General features: G+C 31.2%; 1 protein-coding gene across 1 annotated transcript in view; it reads left to right on the top strand.

Moving 5' to 3' along the window:
- The window catches only part of LOC143245535 (PDZ domain-containing protein 8-like), a 174,182-nt gene that overhangs the window by 117,571 nt on the left and 30,678 nt on the right, over positions 1-25,933 (top strand). The window contains exons 14-15 of the mRNA XM_076491899.1: positions 10,800-11,005; positions 12,112-12,264. Of these exons, the coding sequence (XP_076348014.1) occupies positions 10,800-11,005; positions 12,112-12,264 (359 nt within the window). The remainder of the gene's footprint in view (positions 1-10,799; positions 11,006-12,111; positions 12,265-25,933) is intronic.

Raw genomic sequence — 25,933 nt, 5'->3', positions numbered from 1 at the left:
ATTTTTAGTAAAAAATAGTTAAGGAAAAATTCTGATTCTTCAGTCAATGAAAGAAAGTGAAATGTTTAATGAAAGCTTGCAGAATTTTGTGCAAATACACAAAACACATTAAAGTTATAATATCAAAACTCTTAAAGATGAGTTTTAGTCACACACTTTCTTGGATTGATTAAGCATGTGATAAAACTGTTAATAGATAAATGAAACTTGTATGTTAGGGTGCCATTAATTCCAAAATATACTTATCTTCCTCACATTACATGTGTTATTCAACTGCTCAGGATTTCATTCTTTGCCCATCTAAATATTGGTGTTTTTTATTTTGCTTGCTGCAGTCTTTTATTCCCTACTTGACTTTCATTCTGAAATACTTTGACCATTTTCCATATTACCTAGCTTATTTCCACAGACAAGTTTGACAAGTCAATTAATGGTATGAATTCTTAAGTTATTGTTTGTGGCACAGAGGCATATTAGGTTTCTCTTATCTTACATCTCGCATTGCGCAACAGGTGTGTGTGTGTGTGTGTGTGTGTGTGTGTGTGTAGGGAGTCACTCTCAGTTGAGACTATCAGTGATATTTTAGTAGAGAGATAGAGACAATTTTGATTTGATAATGTTTTCTTAGGGGTTCTGAGGCTGTAATTAAGGGTGGTTCTGAATATTCTGGAGAGAATTTAGGTTCACTTTTGATATGCTTTTATTCTGTTGGCTTTTCAGTCCCTATGTGGATAGTGGTAAATTTGCAAACTTGCAATGCTGGAATCTTCAGCTTGATTCCCTATGGTGGACACAAGAGATAGCCCATTGTTGCTTTTTTTTATAACAGAATGAACTCATCTGAAATATTTTTTTTCCAAATAAGAGCTGTTTTCAAGATAAATAGAAAAATAAGACCACTTTGATACAAGTCTCCCCTAACCTGTTTTCTTTAATTAGTTCATTGAAAGCTTGATATTTTTGGTCTTTTCCTTTCCTCAGTTACTTTTAAGCCTGCACCTTACTTGACTAAGAGCTCTGAGAATAAATATATTTAACTTCCTCCCCATCCATGCACATTGTATATCATGCAGGGCATTGTGCTATCCAGATATGTAAGGAACAGCTATGCCTTTTCTGCCATGGTTGTTAGAACTATAATTTAGCCTACCATCTCCAGGTGGAAGCATATTCAAACTCTTAAGCAATATATTAGCTTTCTGATATTAGACATTCTGTTGGAGGTTTTTAGCCTGTATAGATTTGTGTACATTGGTAAGTATACAGACTGAACTTTAAAATCTAGTTTTTATTCCTAACATTAAACTTTATTGAAAGACTCTTGGGATCATCAACTTCATTGATGATGAGCTGGAATCATTGTTAGCATTCACATTGGTTTGATTATTGGTTTCCATACTTATGTTGTTGGTGTTTTGACTTTCATCTAACAGAAGGTCATAGTTCTGCTCCTGTTTAATGGTCCCAACCCCCTCACATCAGCCCCTTAATACCCAGGATAGATTCTGTCCATATCCAAGGGTTCTGCTGCTTGGTCAAAATGCTATCTGTGATATAGGTAATGATTATATGCCTTCATGGTCTATGGGGATTTGACTTGGAGAATTTCTGGAAATATGCTAATCTTAACTATGGATCCAGGAGCACTACAGGTCCTTGAGTCAGAATAAGTCATTGGAATCACATTTTCATCACTATTATCTACCTAGTATGTTGGGTTTTCATCTTCTGCAGATCCTAAAATTTTGGATCTCAGTTCTGGGGCAGGCAGAATTTGGTTGGTCTGAGAACAGAAAGGAAGTTGTGCTAGTTCTTCCAAGGTTTTACTTCCATCAGTTGTTGGGCCTAAGAAGACAGGAGAATGGTATCCAGTCATGATCTTTCTCATTTATATCAATGAATAGATTCTCTGATTTAGCATTGTTTCCTAGGATTGTGTAGATCCAAGTTCATTGTCGTCAGCTCCTATTGGCACATTGCCTTAATGGTGGTGTTCCACCATTGTCAACATTTTTTGTGCATAAGGGTTAGTTACTGCAGTTCAGGATTTTTACTTTCAGACATTGGCACCACATGGGTTCTGCCAAATTGTACAAGCTTTCTTTTCTTTTCTTGTCTTGTTCCCTAGTACTGCACACACAATTCCATGTACAACTGGATACTGCTGGCACTATCTCATCAATAATCATAAAGTCAATCCCAGGTTCTGTTTTCAGAAACAATCAAGGCATGCTTCATTCCCAGAACTGAGATACTTGCTCTTTCTCTAACTTGATATGACATCAGTTTGATATTTGTTTTTATCACATATCCCATTCGTCATCACATATCTCATTCGGGCTCAGCTGGTTTCTCTCACTCTACAGTATGAAACATGAAACCTGACTGTTATTCACCTCTCCTTCTCTCACTGGATGAATGATTCTTTCTTTTTTAGAAATTTGAGCACCACTTAAATCTCTCATGTCTTTGGGATGAGTGTACAAGGGATCCTTTTAGTGGTCCTTATGCAACAAAGGAGTCATAAACATAGATTCACTGGATTACCCAATTTCCTTACTCAGGATAATTCTTTAATCTCTAGGGGCTGGTAAGTTGTGACACTACTAAGGTATGATTTTTTCTACTACAATCTCATCCAAAAATCCATCTCTTCATGAATGTCTTGCTTTAGGGATGGGGTACATATCCCAGCAATCAGGAATTCCTGTGTCTACACATGGATGATGAGGCTTCCCTACAGTGTTTTTGTCTTTCTTGCTCTTCAAAATGCATGTCTCATGGTCTGGGCTTATTAAGGGGAAAATCATCAGGTTTCACTTCAACAATTTCACTGTGGTGTTTTGCATTTCCCATCAGGGAGGTACTTGATCCAGGGTTACTTTTTTTGAACCTTGGATCTTCTTTCATGGGACCAATCCTATCATAAGAAACTAGCTTGCCATGTTCCACTGGTGATGCCTATGGTAACAGACCAATTGTCTTGACCCAAACAAATTCTTCTAATAGAAGAGATGCTACATTTCAGCTTTCCTTTGGATTTTCACTCATTTTGAAACATTAATAATTGCTGGGTTAGCCACTCACTAGAACAACCACCTACTGGCAATCTGGTCTCCAGCATTTCACCTTTAACATATTAAACATTAGGAATATGTTATTTGTTAGGCCTATCACTTTTATGGCAGTTAATTTCATGCTGAATTTTTCCTTGGCCTTGACTTTACTCTCTTCTCTTACTGTTTTTTTTGTTTGCTTTTTATCTAACTCATCTTGCACTACTTTATATGATTATTATTTAATCATCTGTTTGTTATATTCTTAATATTAGTTGCCTGCTTTTATTTAATGCTTTCATAACAAAAAAAAATAAAGATTCCTAAAATATTCACCATAAAATAATGTGTGCACTAAACAGTCTTTTATATCATGCCAAGAAAACTTGATTCACCTATTGATTGTTTCCAGAGCACTATTCTTGAGCACTACCTCAAGTGCATTATCCTCCTAGATTCTATTAATGGAGCTAGGGAGTTCTTACGACACTCAATTTCTAGTTACTGTGTTGGTTGATGGAGGCTTTACCTTCATAGTGTTAGAGTGAGTTATCTTCTCTCTTGAAGAAGAGGGCAGAATTTGGCATCCTCCTGTCTGGATCCCTGAGAGGGGTTTCTCAGATATTGGTAGGAGTAGCAACAGCCTACATGGGAATCTACTTGTAATACCAGTTTAAATTTGACACTTGGCTATTCTTTTGCATTGACTATGGTCCTTCTTTTTTTTTTTCTTATTAGTATTGGTTTCGTATATTGTTCATCCAAGAGAGTCCATTGTCTCCTTGTAATTCTGAATGCAAAGTGGTCTCATTCTGGGTTCTTGGTTGAGCACAGTTTATTCCATGTATTTCTTATAATTCTGGAGGCAAGTGGAATTTACCATGTCCACACAGTTGGGAATGGAAAATGAGTGTTCATACTTCTAGACCAAATGTATTCTGTTTTGTGGGGTGTTGATTTTCATACTTTTTTGAGATGAAGAGAGAAGGTTGTTTACTTCAGTGTTGCTTACCTTCTTCTCTTGATTCCAATGACTTGGAACACATCACTCTGCAGGTACAAGTTTGGATTTACTCATAACTGTGGGTGTATATGCATATTATGGTCTAATTTCCATAGCCACTAATGTGGGGTCGTGAGTCTACAATTCCAACCTTGAGCAGTGTAACTTTGTTTATCTGTTTGAAGCCTGGCAAGTGATGATAATAAATCATATGAACTCCTCCCCAGTGCATTCATTAAGTTCTGAATGAAAAACACATTTGTTCTGGATAATGTACAGTTCCTCCACTAAGGTGTCAGTCATGTATTGAAATACCCATGATCTATGTAGACAGTTTTTGTATGGATAATGCCCTAACCATCTCCTCCACCTTGTCAAAGTGGGATTACAACTGTCATGTGAGAAAAAGTATGTTTTTGAAGTTAACATTTTCTAAAGCCAAAATTGTAATTGCAGTAATACTAATCTGCTCTTTCTCCCCACCAAGAACTGGTGTTATGACTGTAGATTGAGTCAGTTTCAAAAAGTGACAACATTATCAGAATGAGATGCTTATGTACAGTACAAGGATAGAGGGTGTATTGACATAGGTGAAGAATTTAATTGTCACCAGGGGTAATTTAGTGGAATATAAAAGACTAAAGTAAGTGAGATATATTCAGAATCATGCTTATATGGGCAAAGGAATATTACCAAGAACTGGTGTTATGTCTGTAGATTGAGTCAGTTTCAAAAAGTGACAACATTATCAGAATGAGTTGCTTATGTACAGTACAAGGATAGAGGGTGTATTGACATAGGTGAAGAATTTATTTGTCACCAGGGGGAATTTTGTGGAATATAAAAGACTAAAGTAAGTGAGATATATTCAGAATCATGCTTATATGGGCAAAGGAATATTACCTAGAAATTGAATAACTGCTGTAGTGAGAGAAGAGGTAAATGTAATTGGAAATACATTTTTGATCTGAGAGTCATTTAGGCTTATAAGTTGTTGCTTGAACCTCATTAACAAGCTTTAATGGTTATTAATCTATACATTTTGTTTAAAAATGTGTAACTTGCCTTTTTTTCAGGCTCTTGATGGATAAAACTATGTGGTAGCTATGTTAAGTTAAATACTACAGCCATTTATGGCTATGTTAAACAAAGTGCTAAATAGTAGACTTCTGTTAATGCCATGACATAAGCAAACACCTAATTTACTCAGATATGAAATATATACAAGAATGTAGATGATAAATTGTTGAATGTAAAACAGTAGTTATCTTTTATGAGTAGATCTGTAATTTACAATGCCATTGATATTTTTCTAATTAAAATTAAAACATATACATTACAACTTATGCAGACTTGTAACAATTTTTCATGAATACATACTATTGCTTGTTATCTAAGTAATCAAATTAATTAAGGATTTTGACTTTATTTCTTTAACCCTATCAAAACAATAAATGCACATGGTTAGTAAGTAACATAACTCTTGTGAAAGTTCTTTCCAAAAATGAAACTAGTTGATGAAATTGTTTGAAATTTAATAAGAACTTTGTTAAATACAGTTTTAAAGAAATATTCAATGTTGATTTTATGTGTTATTTCTAATAAGAATTCATTACTTAATGTAGTCATTCTCACTCAAACTCTAAATAGTTCACCTGCAAAGTGATTTTCATGTGAGGTATAAAAATACTATTTTTTTCTTACATTTTTAAATTTCATTTACATAACATCTGGAAAATTCTAAATGAATATGTAAAGTTTTTAAGGTAAATGTTTATATCTTATTTTCCATTTTCTCTACTCTATCACCACATCTAGCTGTTATTCAATGTTTGAAATTAAAAAATAGAAATGTGTACATACCTTTCAACTCTTTATTGTGTAATCTTAGAATGTCTTCTTTGGGTCATATGCAGAATTTCATGTCTGTCTTTAATATATAGTTTATTTCTAATGTTTTATTTTCTTTCTTCCTTTTTTATTGATTAGTTATGTTAACAGGTGCCTGGATGATACAATGTTATCATAGGCAGAGACAGATCAGCCTTCAGCACAATATTTTGCACTCATTTATTGAGCCAAGGCAAAGTGTAGAAAAATATTTCAAAATCATTAAACCTTTGAAAATTGAAAAACAAAACATAATTAACTAAAATATGAAAGTAAGATCTAAATACAATTTAACTGTCTCACTAATAACAACACATTTAGGTAAAAGACAGCCATTAGTGCTATTGTGAATCAAATAGCTAACAGTACTACAAGCAGTTACATCTATCCAATGATGACATCTTGGTTCCAGTATCAAAACTATCATTGTTGGATTATAAGGTAAAATGAGCTCTTTCTAATAGCTATAAACCTGTGTACCATGTAACTATATGTGGCTTATAAAGCTGAAGAAATAGTATAGCATGTGGGAATGTCACCTGCCAGAGGTTCACAAAATTTGTCACTTGTTTTTTATTGCATCAGTTAAAGAACTTTGAAACATACCTGTTAAGGCAGTTTAATGTACTAAGTTGTCTGGACATGTATCTACATGATTGGCATCATAAAAGTCAAGACAAAGTGAAAAAGTGGAAAATTTTCATAGCTTGTCGGTCATATGACAACAGAAAACTAAAGTTTTAAGTATTTTTTTCAAGTTTTATTTTAAAATAAAAAAAGTAAAACATAGATAAAATAAGACTGACTTGTACATTTTAATGTTAACTACACTTACATTAATTGAAAGTAAACTTGTTCAATTAAATTTTGAATTTAACTCAGTCACATTTGCAGAAAGGAGTTTAAAAAGTGTATTGCTTATGGAGTTAAATTATTTTTTTAAAGGATTAAGAACATAACTCTTTGTTTGTACATTTTTGTTCTAAACTAATTTAAATGACTTCTGTGTCAGCCTGTAAAAGCAAAATACATTCCCAGTTTTCAAAACAGTTAGTTTAAGGACATGTCAAGCAAATATTATGGATTTGTATATGGAAAATATATAAAGAACTGACTTCTAGATGAATTTGTAAACAGTACTTTCCTTGATTACTTTTATTATAAGAACGTATGCTTAAAATTAGACATTGTATATCATATCTTGTGTATGCTTTAATTTCTATCTCATCTTTTGATGAGATAGCCAGAGTGTAGAACTAGCATTTTTTTATTATCTGTTTTTTTTTTTAAATGGTTAACAACTTCTCAACAGTATTTATTGTGTATTTCAATCTAAAATTGGATCCAGCCCACTTCAGACTGTGGATTGCTAATTTAAATGCCAGTTAACTTTATATAAGGCACTTGTTTTAGAAAAGTATATTATGTGATAATGCTGACTGAAATAGCTTGTTCCTTGGATATATACCTGTATTGGAAATTTGAGGATTATTTCCAAATGTTAATCAAGCTCATATGTCACATACCATAATGCTCTTTTGCAGAGCCTTTTTTTTTTTGTTGAAAAGTGTTGTGAACTAGTTGAGCATTTTATATATTAAACATTTTCATTTATATTGGGCCTTAAACTGCTCTCTATGTCATCCTGGTATAAGCATTGGATCGCAGGAGGCTCCATAACAATTCAGCATATTTAAGTTGCTGGACCTCCCCTCCCCCTTTCTCTTTCTCTGGCAACATGTTCCTGTTTACCTTCATCTTTACACAGTTATCATGGAAGAAAGATATCAAATTTAAAAAAAGTTATTAAATATGAAATGAAATTTTTTAATTTTAAAATTACATACTTGTGGGTGCTTACCCTTACCATAAGAATTCCACCTACCTGTTCATACTAGGAAGTCCAAAGGGAAAATGTGTCCAAATAAGACTTATCAGTATATTTTTTCAGGCTTATGACACAGGTTAAAAATTATGGAAAGAAATATAGAAGAAAATAAGCCACATTTTATATTCTTGGCACAAGCTTTCAGTTATGTTGTACAGCCTTCTTCATGTTTAAAAAATGAAAAATTAAAAAGTGACTGTGAGGGAAAAGAATGTGAAGTGTATAATATAGAAATACATTATATACTTAAATGCACTTTTAAGAAATCAAGCTATGATAATTTACATTTGATATAAAGTTTAATAATTTAAAGAATAATAAGTATAAAAATTATATAGAAATGCTGCATTAAATTATATGTATCAGATTTGCTTATAACAGTATGCTTTAGATGCTTTGAATGCTTCCATTTCCTCTGATGATGACTCGTATCCTGTATCATAGCCTAATTTTTTCTTCAAGACAAAGATCAGATAACCCTAATTTCATTCTTCACTGTTCTGGTAACTAAGATATGTTCCATTCTTTCATTTCATTGTTTTCTGCTGGTTCCTTGGAAAGCATGTTGTTTGGTCATCTGATATTCATATTTGTGCCAATTTTTTCTTGTCGTAGCTATTCTTTCTAACTTTTTACAACCCTCTTCACCTTTGTACTTAGTCAGGGCCCTTCTCTTTTGCTTGAGCTATAATTCCTTAAATGTCTTCTACCAACTAGAAAAGGTTCTGCTTTTCTTTCTATGTATTATCCTCAATCTACTCATTTTGGTATTTTGTTTTCTCAACTTCTTTGCTGTCTTCATTGTAAGCCTCTCCATTACAACCTTAACAGTGTTCTACTTGCCTATTTCAACCTCTTTTTAAAATATTGGCCTGAGTGTTTCATATTTGGAATTTTCATGGTTGAGATGCCTTACTTTGTGTTTAGCTCCACTACTTTTGCTTAGGGAACTGTTTTCAAGCATTCCTTTGAAAATAGTTTTTAAAACAAATTTTCTCATACCTTTGGAAATTGAACTGAAGTAGCTTTTCTCACATTTTTCAATCTTTCAAATTCTCTACCATGTATCTGATATGAGGAGAACCTATTAGTCTTATTATATTGGGTCACCCCTACCCTGCTCTTCTTCCTAGCATGCTAGTTACTGAGGGACTTAGATATTTCTTGTTTCTCAAACAGCCTCTTGGCTCCAGTCTTTACATTTTGGGCACCTAAGGACTGGGTTTTTAGTGGATCCTTTGGTCATGCAGGTGCTCCTTCATGGAATTCCCCTGTCTTTCAACTATCAGCCTTCTCTTTCTACTTCTGCAATATTCTTTCCACCACCATCTTAGAAATTTTGCACAGAAGAATAATAAAATAGGTAGTTCAAGATTGTGAAAATGGTTTGGCTTTATCAAATTATGATAAAATTATAATTACTGCTAGAACTAAGCCTGTTGAAAAAATATGGTGAACGAAAATAAGAAGTCATGGTTTTGGCTATTCACAAGTGTTTTTACTTTGGGGCACTCTGAATAACTGAAAAGCAGCATAAAGTCTCAATACAGCAACTATGCCAGCTGGTTTTTTATATTTAGCTTCTGATGATCTGTAGAGAAGAAAATACAGTTGACTTTTGTTTTGCTTTTTTAGAGGTGTCCATACCTTTCCTACAAAAAATTTAGTGCATTATATGAAAAAAGGAACAAAGGGACCCACTGAGTGATTAGAGTATGTCATAAAGTATTAAGCATCTGCCTCTACATGGTACCATCTCACAAAATATGGTTTTCTGAAAGACTGCTTTGGCAGCATACGTGTGAAATCAGAATATTATTTATTTATTTTACAAGACATCCCATATTGGTTTAAAAAAAAGAAAAAAGAGGAGTGGCTAAAAAAAATTGCACAGTAAGACAGCTTCTCTGCCCCCTATTTATGTTAATCAGTTGCATAGTCTTCTACTGTGGAACCTCATGTATAGGATGTAAAATTCCTGTTTAGTGTTCTTCCACAAGCAGATTACAGATTTATTCTATAAGAGTGGAGAACCTTTGTTTTTTCAGTGCCAAGCTACTGGGGTGGTTGATATGGAAAGCTCTGTTGTGGATTGGTGTTATCTCATTGGTATAAGACCAGTTGTACATACACACACACCTTATGAATGGAAGTGTTGTACACACCACACTCATCACTAAAAACTGGACCACACCTCCATGGGTCTTGAGTTCTGCTCAGGTTGCAGAACAGACCTCACATTTTGTACATTTTTATGACATTTTAGCAAAAAATAAAAAGTTCATTTAACAGAACCCTTAACTACAACCATGTGTTTTGGGAGAAGAACATTACCTGCTTGAGATGGATGTGTATCTCGCTGAGTGCTGCTCCCACTTGGTCCCCCAACCCTCAGTGGGAAACATACTGGGGTGTTTTTGTTTTCTGTTCTATAATCTGAGTAAAGTGCTAATCTTTATAATATTTTTCTTTTTAAACTGGTTTCTTTACCATATTTCCAGCATGGAATTCTAGCTAACTATTATGTGGAAAGATAAGCAGCATGATCTGAAAGTTGACATTTTCTTTACCTGAAAATATATTTTAGTACCTACTCACTTCTTCCCAGAACTATCTATTATATCTCCAAAATTTTGATGAGTATATTTGCTTCATTAGTTTATACAAAGTGTCAAAAGTGAGTACTGCACAAAGAGGCTGTTTTGTCCTCCTGTTGATGAAGGGGTATAGTATAATGTTGGTTGTATCATATCCAAGCCCAGCATATGTTTTATGTGCAGGAGTGAATGTTCTTGCAGTGGTTTGGAGCATGTAGGAAAATCACCTCAACAGCTATGCTGAAGCAACAATGAATTGCTCTGTAGAAGGTACATATGTATCTAATATACACTTTCAGCTGTGGTAGATGATTACTTTATTACTTTTAAGGTTCAACATTTATTTTCACCCTTATTTACAACAGCATACAAGGATACAGTGCAAAGAAAATCTGATGGGGCTGTGGGGTCTATCAGCCAAGTAAATATTCCAGACAAATTGCTAAAGAAGTCAACAGAATTCCAAGAACATAATGTAGAGAAGCCAGAGAAGTCAGAAGATTTACAGATGAACAATAATTGCTCACATTCTGTAGACTTAAGGACCACAAGTTATGTTCCAACTTCACAGGTAAAATAAGGACTTTTTAGTTAACTCTTTCCATAAGGGTCACTGCACATGTCATCATGTTTTGTAGACTTGCATTTACAATTTTAGTAAACTACTGTTTTATGAATGTATGTTCATAAATTTGAAATAAAACTATAGTTCATAATTCAGATTTTGGTATTATACATTATTTAATTTCAAAAGTAATTTTAAAAAAATTCCTAAATATTGATTTTTGTGTGTGTGGTACATGGTATATCATCATCTGCTTTGCTCAGATTCTTTTATTGGACCCATAAATTGTAAAGCTCAAGAAATGAGAAATTCAAATTGCTACCATTGGTATGCTTGAATATAAAACAAGTACCTTCTATTTTTTAATTTGGTGAAATATCTTTATATTTAGCAACCCACCATCTCCATCTTTTTTTTTAAAATACTATGTTTACCTCTAAAGTACATGTTTATAAATAATCAAAAGCATTCATTTCTAATTATATAGTTTTATCTGTGTTCCTAAGATGCTTAGATCAGTAAAGCCATTATAACTGATGGATAATTTGAAGTGTGATCAAGGCAAAATTCTGATTAGTAAATTTCAAGCATTTTTATTCCATAAAACTAAATAAAAGTATTAATTCACTGTTAGTTTTTTTTTGCTATAAAGTTATTCATTTGATATCAAACAGTCAGTGGCCAAATGCTTCACATCAATGTGTACATATTTGTAATCTCAGTACTTGTTTATACTAAGTGCTATATTACTTGAAGCATCTTCAATATCCACTTCAAGCTCAAGAAGTTGACATACAAAACTAGCTTTCCAAACTGTATAAACAAAAAGTACCAGAGAATGCTGATAGAAGCTCACCTGTGTATACATTGTATTTTACCTCAACCAATATGTGTGTGTGAATATGGGTATATTTTGCTTCTTAGAAGATTTGTTTTGTTTTTGTTTTGAATTATACTAGTCTCTAGTTTGTTTGAATAATAATATTCTGAACTTAAAGTAATACAGTATCACATAAATTACCAAACTAAAGAATAAGAATCTGTATCTAATATCTGATTTCAGAAATACCTATCAGATTTTGTACTCAATATGTTTTACCTGCTTCTAACAGGAACCACTATGGAAAGAGAATTTTACATTTCATCTTACCAATCATTTAAAATACCTTAATATTGGAGTTTGGGCTTGTGAAGATGACATTCCACTGGATTCTAGTTCAAAAAATTCATTAAAAAGAACTTCAAAGGATAAACTAATTGGAAGGGTGAGATTTTCTGTTGTTATATTTACTAGCTGCTTACTGTTTACAACATGAATTACAGTTCCATAGTTTTATTGTTATTTTGTATCCTATGATGAAACACCCAACTCAGGTTCTAGCATGACAGTTTCTTTATATTATGTTTTCTGGATATGACTGCACTTTAAGTGTATGCTATGCAAGTTAAAGTTCAGTATTTTCTCAAAGTGTGTTGGCTATCAACTGAAGAGTATGATTTAACAATAATTTATTAGTTATTGTTTGTCATAGTATAAAGCTACATAGTAATTTATTTGTATCAACTTTTGGTTATGGGTGCTGAAATTATTTTACAGTGGGTGTTTGTGATTTATTGGCAATAAATTTGAATAATAAATGGACAGCCCACAATCCACTTGTTTTAACATATATTCAAAACAAGTTGAATGTGTACAAACAATTTTTATACAGCATTATATGACAGTTGTATCTGAAACTGTAAATAATTCTCTTTTCTTGACAAAAGTCTATCCAAGTTGATTCAATTACTTTAGAATTCAAATCACAAAAGAAGCTTTTTTTTTACTCTTTCTTATTGCACAATCTGCAATACATTCACTTATCATAGATATGTACAGAGCTTTAAATGATTCTCTGTTACATCAACAGTCCACGCAGGTTGGTTCAATTACTTCAGAGCTCAATTGACAAGACAATTTATTCTTCTCTAGAGAACATCAAATAATTGTCTTTTTTTTGTCAAAGTGTACATAGATTGTTGCATCTTGCTGTGGGCTATTTCCTCATCAATGAGTAATTCAAAATTATTACTTTAAACTATGTCATTATAGTAACTGTCTCCAATAGGATGAAGTTTCTTTCATATCCAGGTAGTTGCCTTGGTTCATTGGGTGTTCCTTTAATGAATTTATCAGGCATAATATCCTCCCAATCTACAGATACCAATGCTGTGTACATTTTATCATGCAGTTGGCATGTTTAATCCCTGTTTGTGGCTAGTCCCTTGATACCTCCCAGGGTGGTTCTGTTCTTTCAGTTAACTTCCTCCAGGATTTAAACATTCATCCATGTGTTTGCCGTGAGTGGTGACCCGTGAAGGGGAGGAGAGGATCTTGGTGGTTGAGTGGTTGAGGGTTAGTTGGGTGGTCCAATTGGGTTAGGATCAATCAAGTATCAGTGATGGATTTTCTCAACAGGTGTTGTAGACATTGTATCTAATGCTGGTGTTTGTGTATAGTGGATGAGGTCAGTGGGCACTGAAACATTCCTTTTTTTCATGGATCCTCTAAATAAAAACTTTAAAATAGTGAAAAAACAATCCATAGGTAAATAACCACATTTTGAAGATTTCGAGCAGTAATCTTCAACATTTCCACCTCATTCTCTTGAACTACATTCTCTTTCAGACAAAACTTCATGGTAAATGTTTCTCTTTTTTATTCAGAAGGGACTAGAGACACTTGCTGGCTCTCCAACGTCAATCAAAAACTTTGCTCTGGTGACATATTGAAGGAAACATCCACATCTAAACACAGTGAACTCCTCTTACATTCATAGGGGATTGGGGATATACCCATTGAGGTTATGTCCCATGATACTTTGAATTTGTGACAAGGAGTTATTGTTGAGAGGGATTTAAAGAACATCCCCATGTCAGAGATTCTTGCTGGTTTCTTCACCCAAGGAGTTTCTGCAGAGAGGTGAATCTACACTCGCTAAGATGGAATTATGATGCCAACCAATGTCCTCATTCTAACATTTACATCATTGTGTCCACCTGCCACCATAAAGGCAGGTTACTTAAATGCATAAATATGTTACATATTTGGAGAATGCCCACGTTATATATTTACTAAGATTGTAATTAAATGATCCTTTAAAACATGTGGTCAGCTACCGATCAGTTACCTCTTTCTTTCTTTGTGAACCTGACAATGACCGAAGAAGGTCGAAATATTGTTCTCTCCTGTACGTAAAATATTTTCTCAACCGAAATGAGCTGTTTTTACATAAATATTTTGAAAAGACAAATTATTCCTCTACTCTGTTGTTATGATATGATTTGCAATGATTTCACTTAAAAAAAAGCACCATTATATGTTCTTTACAGTTAAACTTACAAACATAGCATTGTTCTATTTTACATCATCTCTTACTAAATTTTAATCTTGCTTTCATTTAAGTTTCTATCAAGTTAATATTTAATGTGTGTATATGCACATGACAGCAGTCTCAACAATTCCACACACTACTGTATATATAATGCGACAATGCTTACTTAAAGCAACAAGAAAAATTCAGAAGGTTTGAGTAACATGATGTCACTTCAAAACAGTTGAACTACACTGTGAATGATTCTTGAACAGTTACAAAAACAAACCTGCAATAAATCATTACTTTTAAAAATAATTAAATTGAACATCTAATTATACTTGAATTAGAACAGTCGTGAATATCTAACAGCTAGTACACATGTTAACAGAAGTAAAAACTCTGCAGTAAATCCTGTTGTCATGCACTAAAATTTCTTCTTTCTGTCTTCTTGATTATTAAAGCTGGACAATGCCATCAAAATAATTGATTACCAAGAGCAGTGGTTACACTGATTAATGTGTTGTAAGCTCATCAGTTTGTATGTAATGTAACAAAATAATTAACTAACTAAAAATAGTGTTTCCAATTATTATTGTTCTTTTATTACTTCAGCAATCATTTAATTGAAATTATGAACAAATTGTTACAATAAAATAAACTATTTGAGATTAGTGTTTCTGATTATTATGGATTACAATTATTAAAAAAAATTAATTAATTAAAATCATGGTTAAATTCAATGTCCTGAATATAACCAGCAAAAATTATAGTTTCTGTTGCTTACTATTGTTGATTATTCCAACTATCTATGTAACAGAAGTATTATCCTTGTGGTTTTTTTTATATTATTATTAAGAACACAGCTACATATAATTGGGTAGTTCCTTGTTATTACAAAACCAAAACAGGGAAGTGCAAGTTTAGTAAAATTTTGAGACTATCTATCACTGTCACTAATACTTTTGAACCATTAACTAGAGAGAGAGAGAGAGTAAATGGCTGGTAGCATACATTGAAATGTTTTTATTTTCTTATCAATCATAATTACCAGAAATGAAGGTATAAGCCTTGAAATTGCTAGGCTGTAACCTGACTGAGCAAATCATTTACAGTATATATTAACATTATTTTAACTTTGGTTTACTTACTTAGACTAATTTGGGACTCCATAGTAAAGTATTATTAATCCAAAATACTATTTTAATGTTCTAGAAATTGCTTCTTTTATGTAAAATATATTGAGAGTTTCATTAGTGTTACAAAGCAACTAACTTGTGAAAAGTTAACTGGTGTTATACCATCATTGTAAAAATGAAACATTACTGCAGCTAGTGTGGAGAAGTTAAAATATTTATGTAATAACACTGTAGTATCTAAATAGACTTTCTGTCTCTATAATTATACAGCATTAAGTAATGCAGATTCTGAAATAACATAGGTGGAAGGAGTGAGATTTTGATCCCCTTGAACCATTCTACTCAATTTGCATGTACTTATACAACATTGAATAATATATTTGTGAATTTCTGAAAAACATGATGGTTCATCCTCTACATGAATCCACTAGATCAATACCTGCTAATATAACATTTAAAAATAGTTGCTATTTTCTGAGAAAAAAAGAAAAGATGGAACCATATAAGGGACCATTTTCTCAAATCTTGAATTTCTAGTATGACATGCGACATATTTTCTGCAGGCATCATGTCATCTCTATTTTTATCCAATACCCCTTCAAAAAATACAAAAATGAGTGGAAATTACTCATAATAAAGTTGTCACTGTTCAAAAAAACTAATTTTTTATAGCCTTCAAATAGAAAATTAGATAAATCAGATTCCTCCTGCCACACCAACTTGTCACATCCTCTCTTTTAGGATTTGTTAATGGTTCTCTCTATTATATTTTATTTTGTATTACCTGTAACCAATAGAAAGCCAAAGTTTTCATTTATCAAATGACATATTGTATACAGTTCTGAACAGAAAATCATCCACTTCACTTAGAGTACAATTTTCATTTTCATGGAAAAGTTAATGGCTAGCTGTGATAAATTCATAACACCTCTTGTCACACAATTAGAAATATAGAAATAATTTGGGAGAGGGGAGATTGTCCACTTCTTTGCATTTTGTTAGTCTTAAGTATTTGGTGCATTATTTAATTAAATAGTAATTATTTGGTAATTACTACCATTAGCATAAAAAAAGTAAGTTTAAGTATCATCAGAAATTGACAGCAAGGAAGAAAAATATTGGGTAAATGTTATAAATGAAATTAAAAGGTAAAAATATGGATCTTTTTAGATTACTTAATATTAGAGGAGGTAAAGTAAATAAACATAATTTAAAAATGTTTCACAAAGTAAGCTTGTGAAAAGATCAAAGGTAATATAATTTTATAGCATATCACGAACTCCACATTCCTAGAATAATTTACAACTTAAAATGGTGTGAATAGTAATTTGAAATAGTTCAAAGGGTAATAAAAGTAAATTATACATAGATGTATACTATTACAAGTTTGAAGCTACTTGGAATAAATGAATGTAGTTTTCTGTTATAATTTGAAGTAATTCTAGAAAGAAAAAAAAAAGGTAATTTAGATTTATTGTGATTTTTTTTAATGAATATAATGGTAGGGAAATAGACTAATCTTGTATAGAGTGAAGGTAGAGAAAATAAATCAGTTTAAAGTTTTACTGAAAACAAACATTTCAAATGTTTAGAGGGTTTTAAATATTACAAAAATGAAATTTCAGGTTTTTGAAATGAGGAAAGGCATTTGTAATCTTGATATGAAAACACTTTGCATGTGGACTAGTAAAAAAAAGTTGATTTATTTGTGGAAATGTTTTTTCAGTTTGTTTAAAATACATCATTAAAAATATGAATGTGTGTGAAAAGCAATGTTTACTGAAAGACTCAAATTTTGTGAACATTTATACACTATATTAAAAGTTAGTAGTATCAAATTTATAAAGACTAAATGTGAATGAAAATTCTTTGATAGATTGTTTAGGCAGCGTATTCATGATGAAATTTGTAGAATGGGCAGCAGCTGCCTTTCAAAACATCATTCTGTACACTTGTGTCTACACAACAGGCAGTTGCCGTCCATTTGACAAAGTTTCATCATGAATGAAGATGTTATATGGTTGATCAAATTGAACAAGTTTGATGTGAATGAGTTAAATAATCATGTTTTTCATCAAAATCCGCTCAGACAGACTCGGTTACTTTAGACATTCTTTGACAAGACAAATTATTCACCTCTGCTCTGTTATTACAATACATAGCTGTGATACTGATGTTAAAATCACCAGTATAACTGTTTGTTACTATAGTTGTATCCAGAGTTTTAAACAGTTGTGCCTCTTCTTTGTTAAAGTCCACTCAGGTGTGTTCATTGTTTAACAAGACAAATTATTCTTTTGTATCTCTGCTATTGTAATAAAAGCTGTAAAACTGTAAAATCACTTATTGTAGCTAAACAAACAATTGTGCAGTCTAACTTCACATTTGCTTTCACTAACTTAATTCACTTGCTTAATTTGTATTAATTTGACTGCTAATATATATGTTGCCAGACTAAGGCCTAGAACTTTCTACAAATTATGAGACATCATTGATGTAATGATATTTGTATAAAACTGAGAAAGATTGAAGAGGTTTAACACTCCTACGAAAAGTGGGGCCAAATAGGCCCCAGAGCAACTTGAAAGGTTATTAATATTAGGCTAATAATTTTGTACTTAAATGAAATTGCCATTTAAATCCATTAATGAACGGATTAACGAGATTCCCACTGTCCCTATCTACTATCTAGCGAAACCACAGCCAGGGGAACGGGCTTGGAGAAATCAGGACTAGAAACGTCTTTTGTAGGAGTGTTAAGTAACATAATATAAATTTGCAACAATTGAACTACATAACAAATGATTCATAAACAGTTAGGAAAGCAAACTTGCCATAATTACTGTTTCTAAAAAATATTACATTGACATTTGTATTATATAAAATAAGTAAAATGTATTAAACCTAAGAGGAACAGTTGTATATACCTAACAAACTTTAAATTAATGTTGTTTGATTGGACCATTTCTATTTCTCTGAAGTTACACATTGTAAAGCTTGCTATCATTTTGGACTTACTGTAAAAATCTTCACTAATATACCAGTCTTTCAGCAAATATTACAAGCTTTTTAATAAAATATTTATACTAAAAATTTGTTTAAAGCCTTTACTTGAGTTACTTTGATTGCAAGGTGATTTTTATGTTAAAAGTAAAGTTACTTCTTTTTCATCTTATAGTTTTTATATTTTATTTTAATGTCTTGAACTTCCTCAATGAATGTTAAATATTTTCTTTGGTAAAACTTTTATTTACCCTAACACTAACTGTAGTAAAATCATCAATGTGTTATGGAATGAAAAGCTGGAAAAATATTATTACAATGAATAATATTATTTATTCCAACAGCCTCTCTTTATAAACTCTTCATATTAGTCTTTTCACTTGGTTTGTTTGGACCTTATCTCTGTGTTAAAAGCAGTAAATCCAAGTGGTATATTTCTGGTAGAGCTTATTTACAGAAACCATGAGATTGAGTTGCAGTTGATTGGACTAAAGTCTTTATATTTAATATTATGTACAACTTTGTTAACTAATCAAAGGAGTTTTATATTTCAGTTACTTTTGTTAAAATATAAATCACTGTCTTACATTTTCATGAAACTTGTGTAAAATATTACACTAAAGAATATATTTATGTAATAATTATTATATTTTATTGGAATAACTGTAATGTACTGAGTAATAAGAGAACAGTTTGGCTTGCAATATTGAGTAGGATAATGTAGTGACATCACTCATTACATATCATAACTGTGACAATGCAACACATGACTTCCATTTTTTTCTGGAAAGTATAAAAGGCTAATTTGGGAATTTTTAGTTGGGTTTTTATGACATGTCAGTTACAATGTTTTTTAGTCACAAAAATACCCACCTTTGTGTATGTGTGTGATTTCTCTGGATTTGGTCATGGACTTGTTACAATTAAGAGCCTAGAGAAGAGTCTTAGTACATTTTGTAAATTTTCACGTGATTAACTTCAAGAAGTTATAAGATTGTATAATAAAGCTGTTGTCCCAGAAAATTGAAAGTCAAGTCCTGAAAGGTATCCATTAGTAAAAGGGTCCCCATGAAGTGGAGATATTCAAGTATAATGTCAGGCTGAAAGAATATTTTGAAAGATAAGTTGTCATCAGGTATGAACAGTTATTGAGTAATTAGCTGAGGGGAAGAAAAAGCGTTAAGATTTGTGCAAGTTGAGATTGATTTTTATTTATTAACAGTTATATTATTTGAATAGTTAAATATATTTATGTTTAATTAAACAAGTTGATAGTTTCTTTTTTTGTGTAACTGTCATAACAAAATAATCCAGTAAACTTGTAAATTTGAGAACACAAAAGTTATACCAAGAACTAGAAAAGAAAGTCATAGAACTATCTTTTTTGAATTGACTTTCTAGCTAAGAACTAAACAGATTAACTTACTCCTCAGATCACTAAAATGAAATTGAAGGCCACTATTCCTACCAAAAAGAAAACCATAATCAGATGTTTGTAGAGGGATAATTAATTTTTCTATTGTTTGTGAATATGTTCACTGTATAGACTATTTGAGTAGTATTTAATCTTTGAAATATTTTAGAAGGTAGGAGAGCTTCACTGGTGTGTTTGGTATCTTAGCAAGTGAAAAAGATAGGGTCCTCAAATTTTATATTGTTACTTTCAGTTGCTATAGTTTGTGTTTGTAATTTGCTTGACACATTGAAAACCACATTATTGGAGGTAGAAAATTTGAAAAGGAAAATTCAGACTGAAGACATGTCACATGATACAGAAAAATGAAAATTGAATTGATTTGAATACTTTCTTTTGAAATTAAGAAAATTAAAACTTTAAATTTTAATGTTTAATGACACATTTTTAATACCCATTGATAATAACAGTTTAATTACATTTTGAATGTAAATGTAAAACATTGTGACATGCACTCTTTGATATAGTGATGCAGATAAGATTTAAATAAACTAATTGACAAGAAATTAATCAAAATTATAATGTAATTTTTTTATCATTCCAACTATCTTAGTCTTACATGAGAATAATCAGTTAGTGGAATATAATTGAGAAATGTGCCCAGTAAAAAAATTGATTATCAAATTCCACAAAGTGCATTGCTATAGAAGATGTAACACATTCTGTGGAATATCTACAGACATCTGTAATATTTATTATGTTATTCAACAAAGCCATTACAGAGAGGTTACTGTCATCAGTAAAATTAGTATTTATTTATCTCTAAAACTGTTAAAGTAACTGTCTAATTCTTTATTGTGGTGGGAATTGATTTAATGTGCATTTCAAGTACTATCTCACCATGAAGATTCCTATCAACCCTAGCTCGCAGCAGCTGTTCTTAAAAGTTTTATATATTTATGAGGTAAAAAAGAAACTCTTTGCTTTGAGAAAATGCAGAGTAGACACTTTTAGAGTATCATAACCTTAAACTCTTGATTAATAAGTAATGAAAAAGGATATTTGAATAAAACTATTAGTGTGAAACTTTACATTGCAATTGACTTTAAATAATTAAACGTGATAATCTTAATATAATTTAATAATATGAGTGTACTCTACAAAAGTGTTTTTTCATTACAGATAATAGATTGTGTATTAATAAGAGAACAGTGCCTTATGTTAAACACTTGAATTAAAGGCCCTTTAAAAATGAGTGGTTTTTATGACAAATTATGTAATAAAACACTGATTAAACTGTGTGTACTTAGGGTAACTAAAGTTAAAATTAATGCATATTCAGTTCTAAAATTATTTTATTTCATGTTAAATTTAATTAGCTTTGTTGATTTCTTATAAAAATATTGAATATTATTCTTTGGAAAATGCCGCTAATGAATTACGACTGCACCACAATGTTGAGCATTTTTCACAGAAAAACTTAACTTGTGACCAGCCTTCTGCATGTATGTAATTTGTTTTGTAATGCAAGGAGTTACAATGAGAGAGAAGTTGTATGCCAAAACAACAAATGTGCTTGCATAAAAAAAAATTAATTTACGTAATGATTAAATGTGTGAAGATATCTAAACTTGTAAATTGATTTCTAAAATTTAACTCCCATCACCTTGAACTAAAATCTGTTTAAAACAATATTACATTTTTTGTGATCTACAAAGATTGTCTAATAAATAATAGTTCTCTTTATGATCAGTCTGATCAACCAATTGTACACTTATGTTATTTGATAAAATTAGCATTATGTTAGATATTCATGACTATTTCACATAAATTTAATACGAGAGTTATGATGTTGATCATTTAAAGCACAAGTGTTAAACTTAGTATTTTTGAAGTAATAATTTATTGCAGGTTTGCTTACATAATGTTTTACAAATAATTTTTTGTGAATTTTAGTTATTCCTATTAAATGAGTATTGTTACATTGTAACATCTTGTAGTTTGCAGAAATTAATGTCTCTAGTTATGGTGCTTTATGCCAACATTTTAACCTCTTTATACACACCATTATGTAGGTAAAAGTGAAGTTAGAATTCCTGTGAGTTTAAATTATAATGGGTTATTTCTAAAGTGAGTTTCATAACTTAATTTAATAACAAACATAAAGGAGAATACATTGTCCTGTCAAAGGGTGTTTAATAAAAGATTAAAATATACCCAGTTATGTTGAATAAAGTTAAGATGAATGCATGGAAAACTGTAATAATCAGTTCTAAAATTATTTCAATTCACCTTAAATTTAATTAGCTTTGTTGATTTGTCATAAACAAATTGTATATTATTCTTTGGGAAAATGTCAAAATTGAGTGTACTTGTGCACACAAATACATACAGTGAAACACAACTGCACCACAGTGCTTTACATTTTTCACAGTAAAACTATTAAATTGTAATAGAGCCTACTTCTTTGGGCTTTGGAAAAAACAAACAATTATTTGAAACTCTTGATACAACTATGAAAACCAGTAGAGTAACAATTTTCACACATACATTTGATTTGTTTTGAAACAAGGGGGTTGTATGCTGCCTATGTTTTCTTGGAATTTATTGCTAACAAGTTACAGACACCTAATGATAAGAATCAGCCTCTATTTACCAGTCTGTTAGGATATTTTTTGAAGTAGGTATATAAACATGTTATATCTTATTAGGTTGAGGAATAATTTGTGAGCGTTTTCAAATAATTTCATTCAAGCATTACATGCAAGACTATACAATACTTCAATGCATGAACACATTACACCCAAAACATTTATTATGATACTTTATTTCATGTAATACCTAGGTATATAGTATGCATTGTTTTAAACGAAATTGCAAGAAAGTAATGCGAAAAGCAGATGGTGTCGAAAATGCTCGATTTTGTCCACTTGACATTCCATTTAATGACCTGAAAATGAAAGCAAAAATTAAAGACATATGAAAATCAAACACACCATCTATTAGAGCAAAAAATTATCTACCAAATGATATGAAATATTTTGCGAAAGCATTTCATTTATGAATATATTTTTTTTAACTTGAAAATATGCTCACGAATTATTCCTCAACCCAATACTTATTACCATTTCTTGAACATGTTGATGTATGTCTTTGATGACTATGGCTTATTGACTGTTTCAGTAGGTGTGTTATCTTTCACTTTAGGATTTTTGCAGAAGCCATCTATCCCCTTGTGCTCTGATCATGTTTTTTGTACCTAAAACTTGGGCAGCAAAAGAATGTAATCATTATCTTATCTGTCTTAATTAATATTCTTGTTCAGAAAATATCTTATTTTTTATATTCTGTCAGAGGTATTTATTGCTACCTCCATATAATGAACTTTTCTTGTGGTCTGAAGAAAATTATTTATACCTTACATTGAATCATGCTTTTTAAATCTTGCTTCATGTCTTTAACAAGTTAGTTTATCCGTTTTCATGGATGTTTCCTTACATCTTATAATGAAGTTTGGGTTGTATGTCAATAAATTTTGCTGTTTTGGAATGTCTTTGTGATCTTCATCACAGTTCCTTTAAAAGAATATTCAGCAAGCCAGAGTGTAGATAAATTCAAATATGTTCTCAGAATTTTATTAACATAATTTTGAATTTTGTTGTGATTTTTCAAGCTAGATGGACTCCCCTACTTATGGGTTAATTTCTTTTACCTGCGGAGTTAACCTTTGATTTCACAATTTTGTTGTGCTTGTTAACCCAAGTATTACTGTAAGTACAGTACAGAAGAATCTAGGGTCTTTGAATGATTTAATAAAGAAAAGCATGATCTTTTTCTAATATTGTACTTCATGTTTGAATGAATTCAAACAACTGGAACTTTATTATGTTAAACATACTTCTGTGATTGCTCTAGGCAATATTTCACTCTATGCACTGGTGCATCATTTATAGAGTGATGCTCTCTATAAGTTGCTGATAGTGCTATATTCTAATATTTTCAGCCTCTTCATACATATTATGTAGTGTTTGAGACAGTGAGCTAAGCTAATCCTTCTTTGTATAATGTCTCATAGCTCCAGTCAGAAAGGGGTAAAACCTTACTTCTTTATATTTATCTTTCTTAACCCTATGGTTATGGGTTCCCATTTTGTACATGCCATAAAGTTTTCCTGAGTTATATTCAAAATGTAATTAAGCAACTTCAGTATGATTATATATCAGTGAAATTAGCATTATAATTTACATTATAATCCAATGATTTATGTTATATAAATTTTAATTTCTCTATTTCAAAAGAAACATTTGAAAAAGACCTAATCTTCTGTTTTGTTGTTCCACAATGCACAAGCATTTAGAAGCCTTAACTATTGGTCTCTGTAACTTTATTAATCCTTCACTTACACTAAACATCTGTGTATAGACAGAAGCAGATTAGTTTGTTATTACATAACTTTCTTTCAAATTCCATAATGCAAGTTCTGAGAAAGAAGTAAATCTCTTGGAAACTTGACAGAAGCCACATCCTCTTTGTATATATAAAGTTACAATTTCACAGTTAGCTCAAATAAGAGCTGGATGCTTATAATCAATAGATATAACTGATTTGAAACTACAATCTTCCAATGGTTATTTCCAAAGTGGTGAGGAAAATGTTTTTCACATGGTGTGTCAGACTGAATTGTTACTGCTTTTTTCTTCACTAGCATATAATGTTTTTATCACCTCAAGATATGTTAGTAAGATAAACTGTTAAACCATATTTAGGTTTTAGTTTTGTACTTTAATTAATTATGTTTTAAAATCCATATTCAAAAGGTTTAACATTTTTTAAAAAGATATTTTTTTTTCTTGGTTCATGAGGCTCAGTGTAGTACAACAACATTATGCCAAAGGCTATATTATCTCTTGACAATACTCTAGTATTGTCTGAGGATGCTGTTGATGTATGTTGTGATAAATAATAATGCTAAAGGACAGAATTGAAGAATAAAATATTAAAGATAAACTATATATGCAAATGTAAAGACTTGCAATTAAGAATGAAATTTAAGAAAGACATTTTAAGGTTAAAATTATGAAATAAAAGAAAATGTATACACCTTTTGATTTTTTATCAATTGAACATTTCATGGCAATATTTGAAATTTCCAGAGTCTGAATACAAATAACTAAAATAAATAAAACTTTAGTTGAAGTACTAAATTCAAATAATCTCATTCTTTGTGTAGAAAATAATTGTGATCTTTAACAAAATCTTACTAATTTTCATGCACTTACATTCAGAAATTTCAGAATTATCGTATAAGTTGTTGAATTTGTATTGTCCTCCGTATGGACTAGGTCCAATAGACCTAACCCATAACCACACAGGTAATGTATGTATTGTTTCTATTGCACTGTCCTTGAATTGTAGAGTTTATTCTCAGGTCTTGAGTGACTGATCCTGTTTTATGACTCTACTGACTTTGTTTTTTAATATATGTAGCAGATTTTAAACTCAAGAGCATGTCTAGTCAATAGCTGTTTTTGGTATGCATTTGTGAGAATCTGCCACTGCAGGCACAGACCAAGGAAGTGTAATCTAATCCTAATTGCATGTTATGCCACCATGTGTGACCATACCTGAAAATGAGATAGTTCCACAAGTAATTACATATCACATATCTCCTTTTCTATACATTATTTAAAGGGTGAGGAAGTAACGAGGTACTCTGCTATGAATAATCCATTTTATAAATGTCCTCATTTAGTTTGGTTTCTTATGAGGCTGGTTTGTTTCACTTTTTTTCTATTGAATTTACTCTGGTTATGGATTTTCTTTGGCACAGGTTGATGAACTTTTCAAATTTTGTGATATGTGTTACCTATTACATTTCTTACCTAAGCACTGAAACTTTAGTGACAACCAGATTTCTCTCTATGGTTTACTCCTCCATCTCCCTGTTGGTATTCTGGATATTTATTTTACTGTCTGTTTTTAGTTTTACATTTCTTAAGAATTGAAATGATCTTCAGACAGGTAC

This window comes from Tachypleus tridentatus, chromosome 2 (genome assembly GCF_004210375.1).
Source record: "Tachypleus tridentatus isolate NWPU-2018 chromosome 2, ASM421037v1, whole genome shotgun sequence".
NCBI lineage: Eukaryota > Metazoa > Arthropoda > Merostomata > Xiphosura > Limulidae > Tachypleus > Tachypleus tridentatus.
The sequence above is the reverse complement of the archived record's forward strand: the minus strand, read 5'-3'. Positions and strand labels throughout refer to the sequence as shown.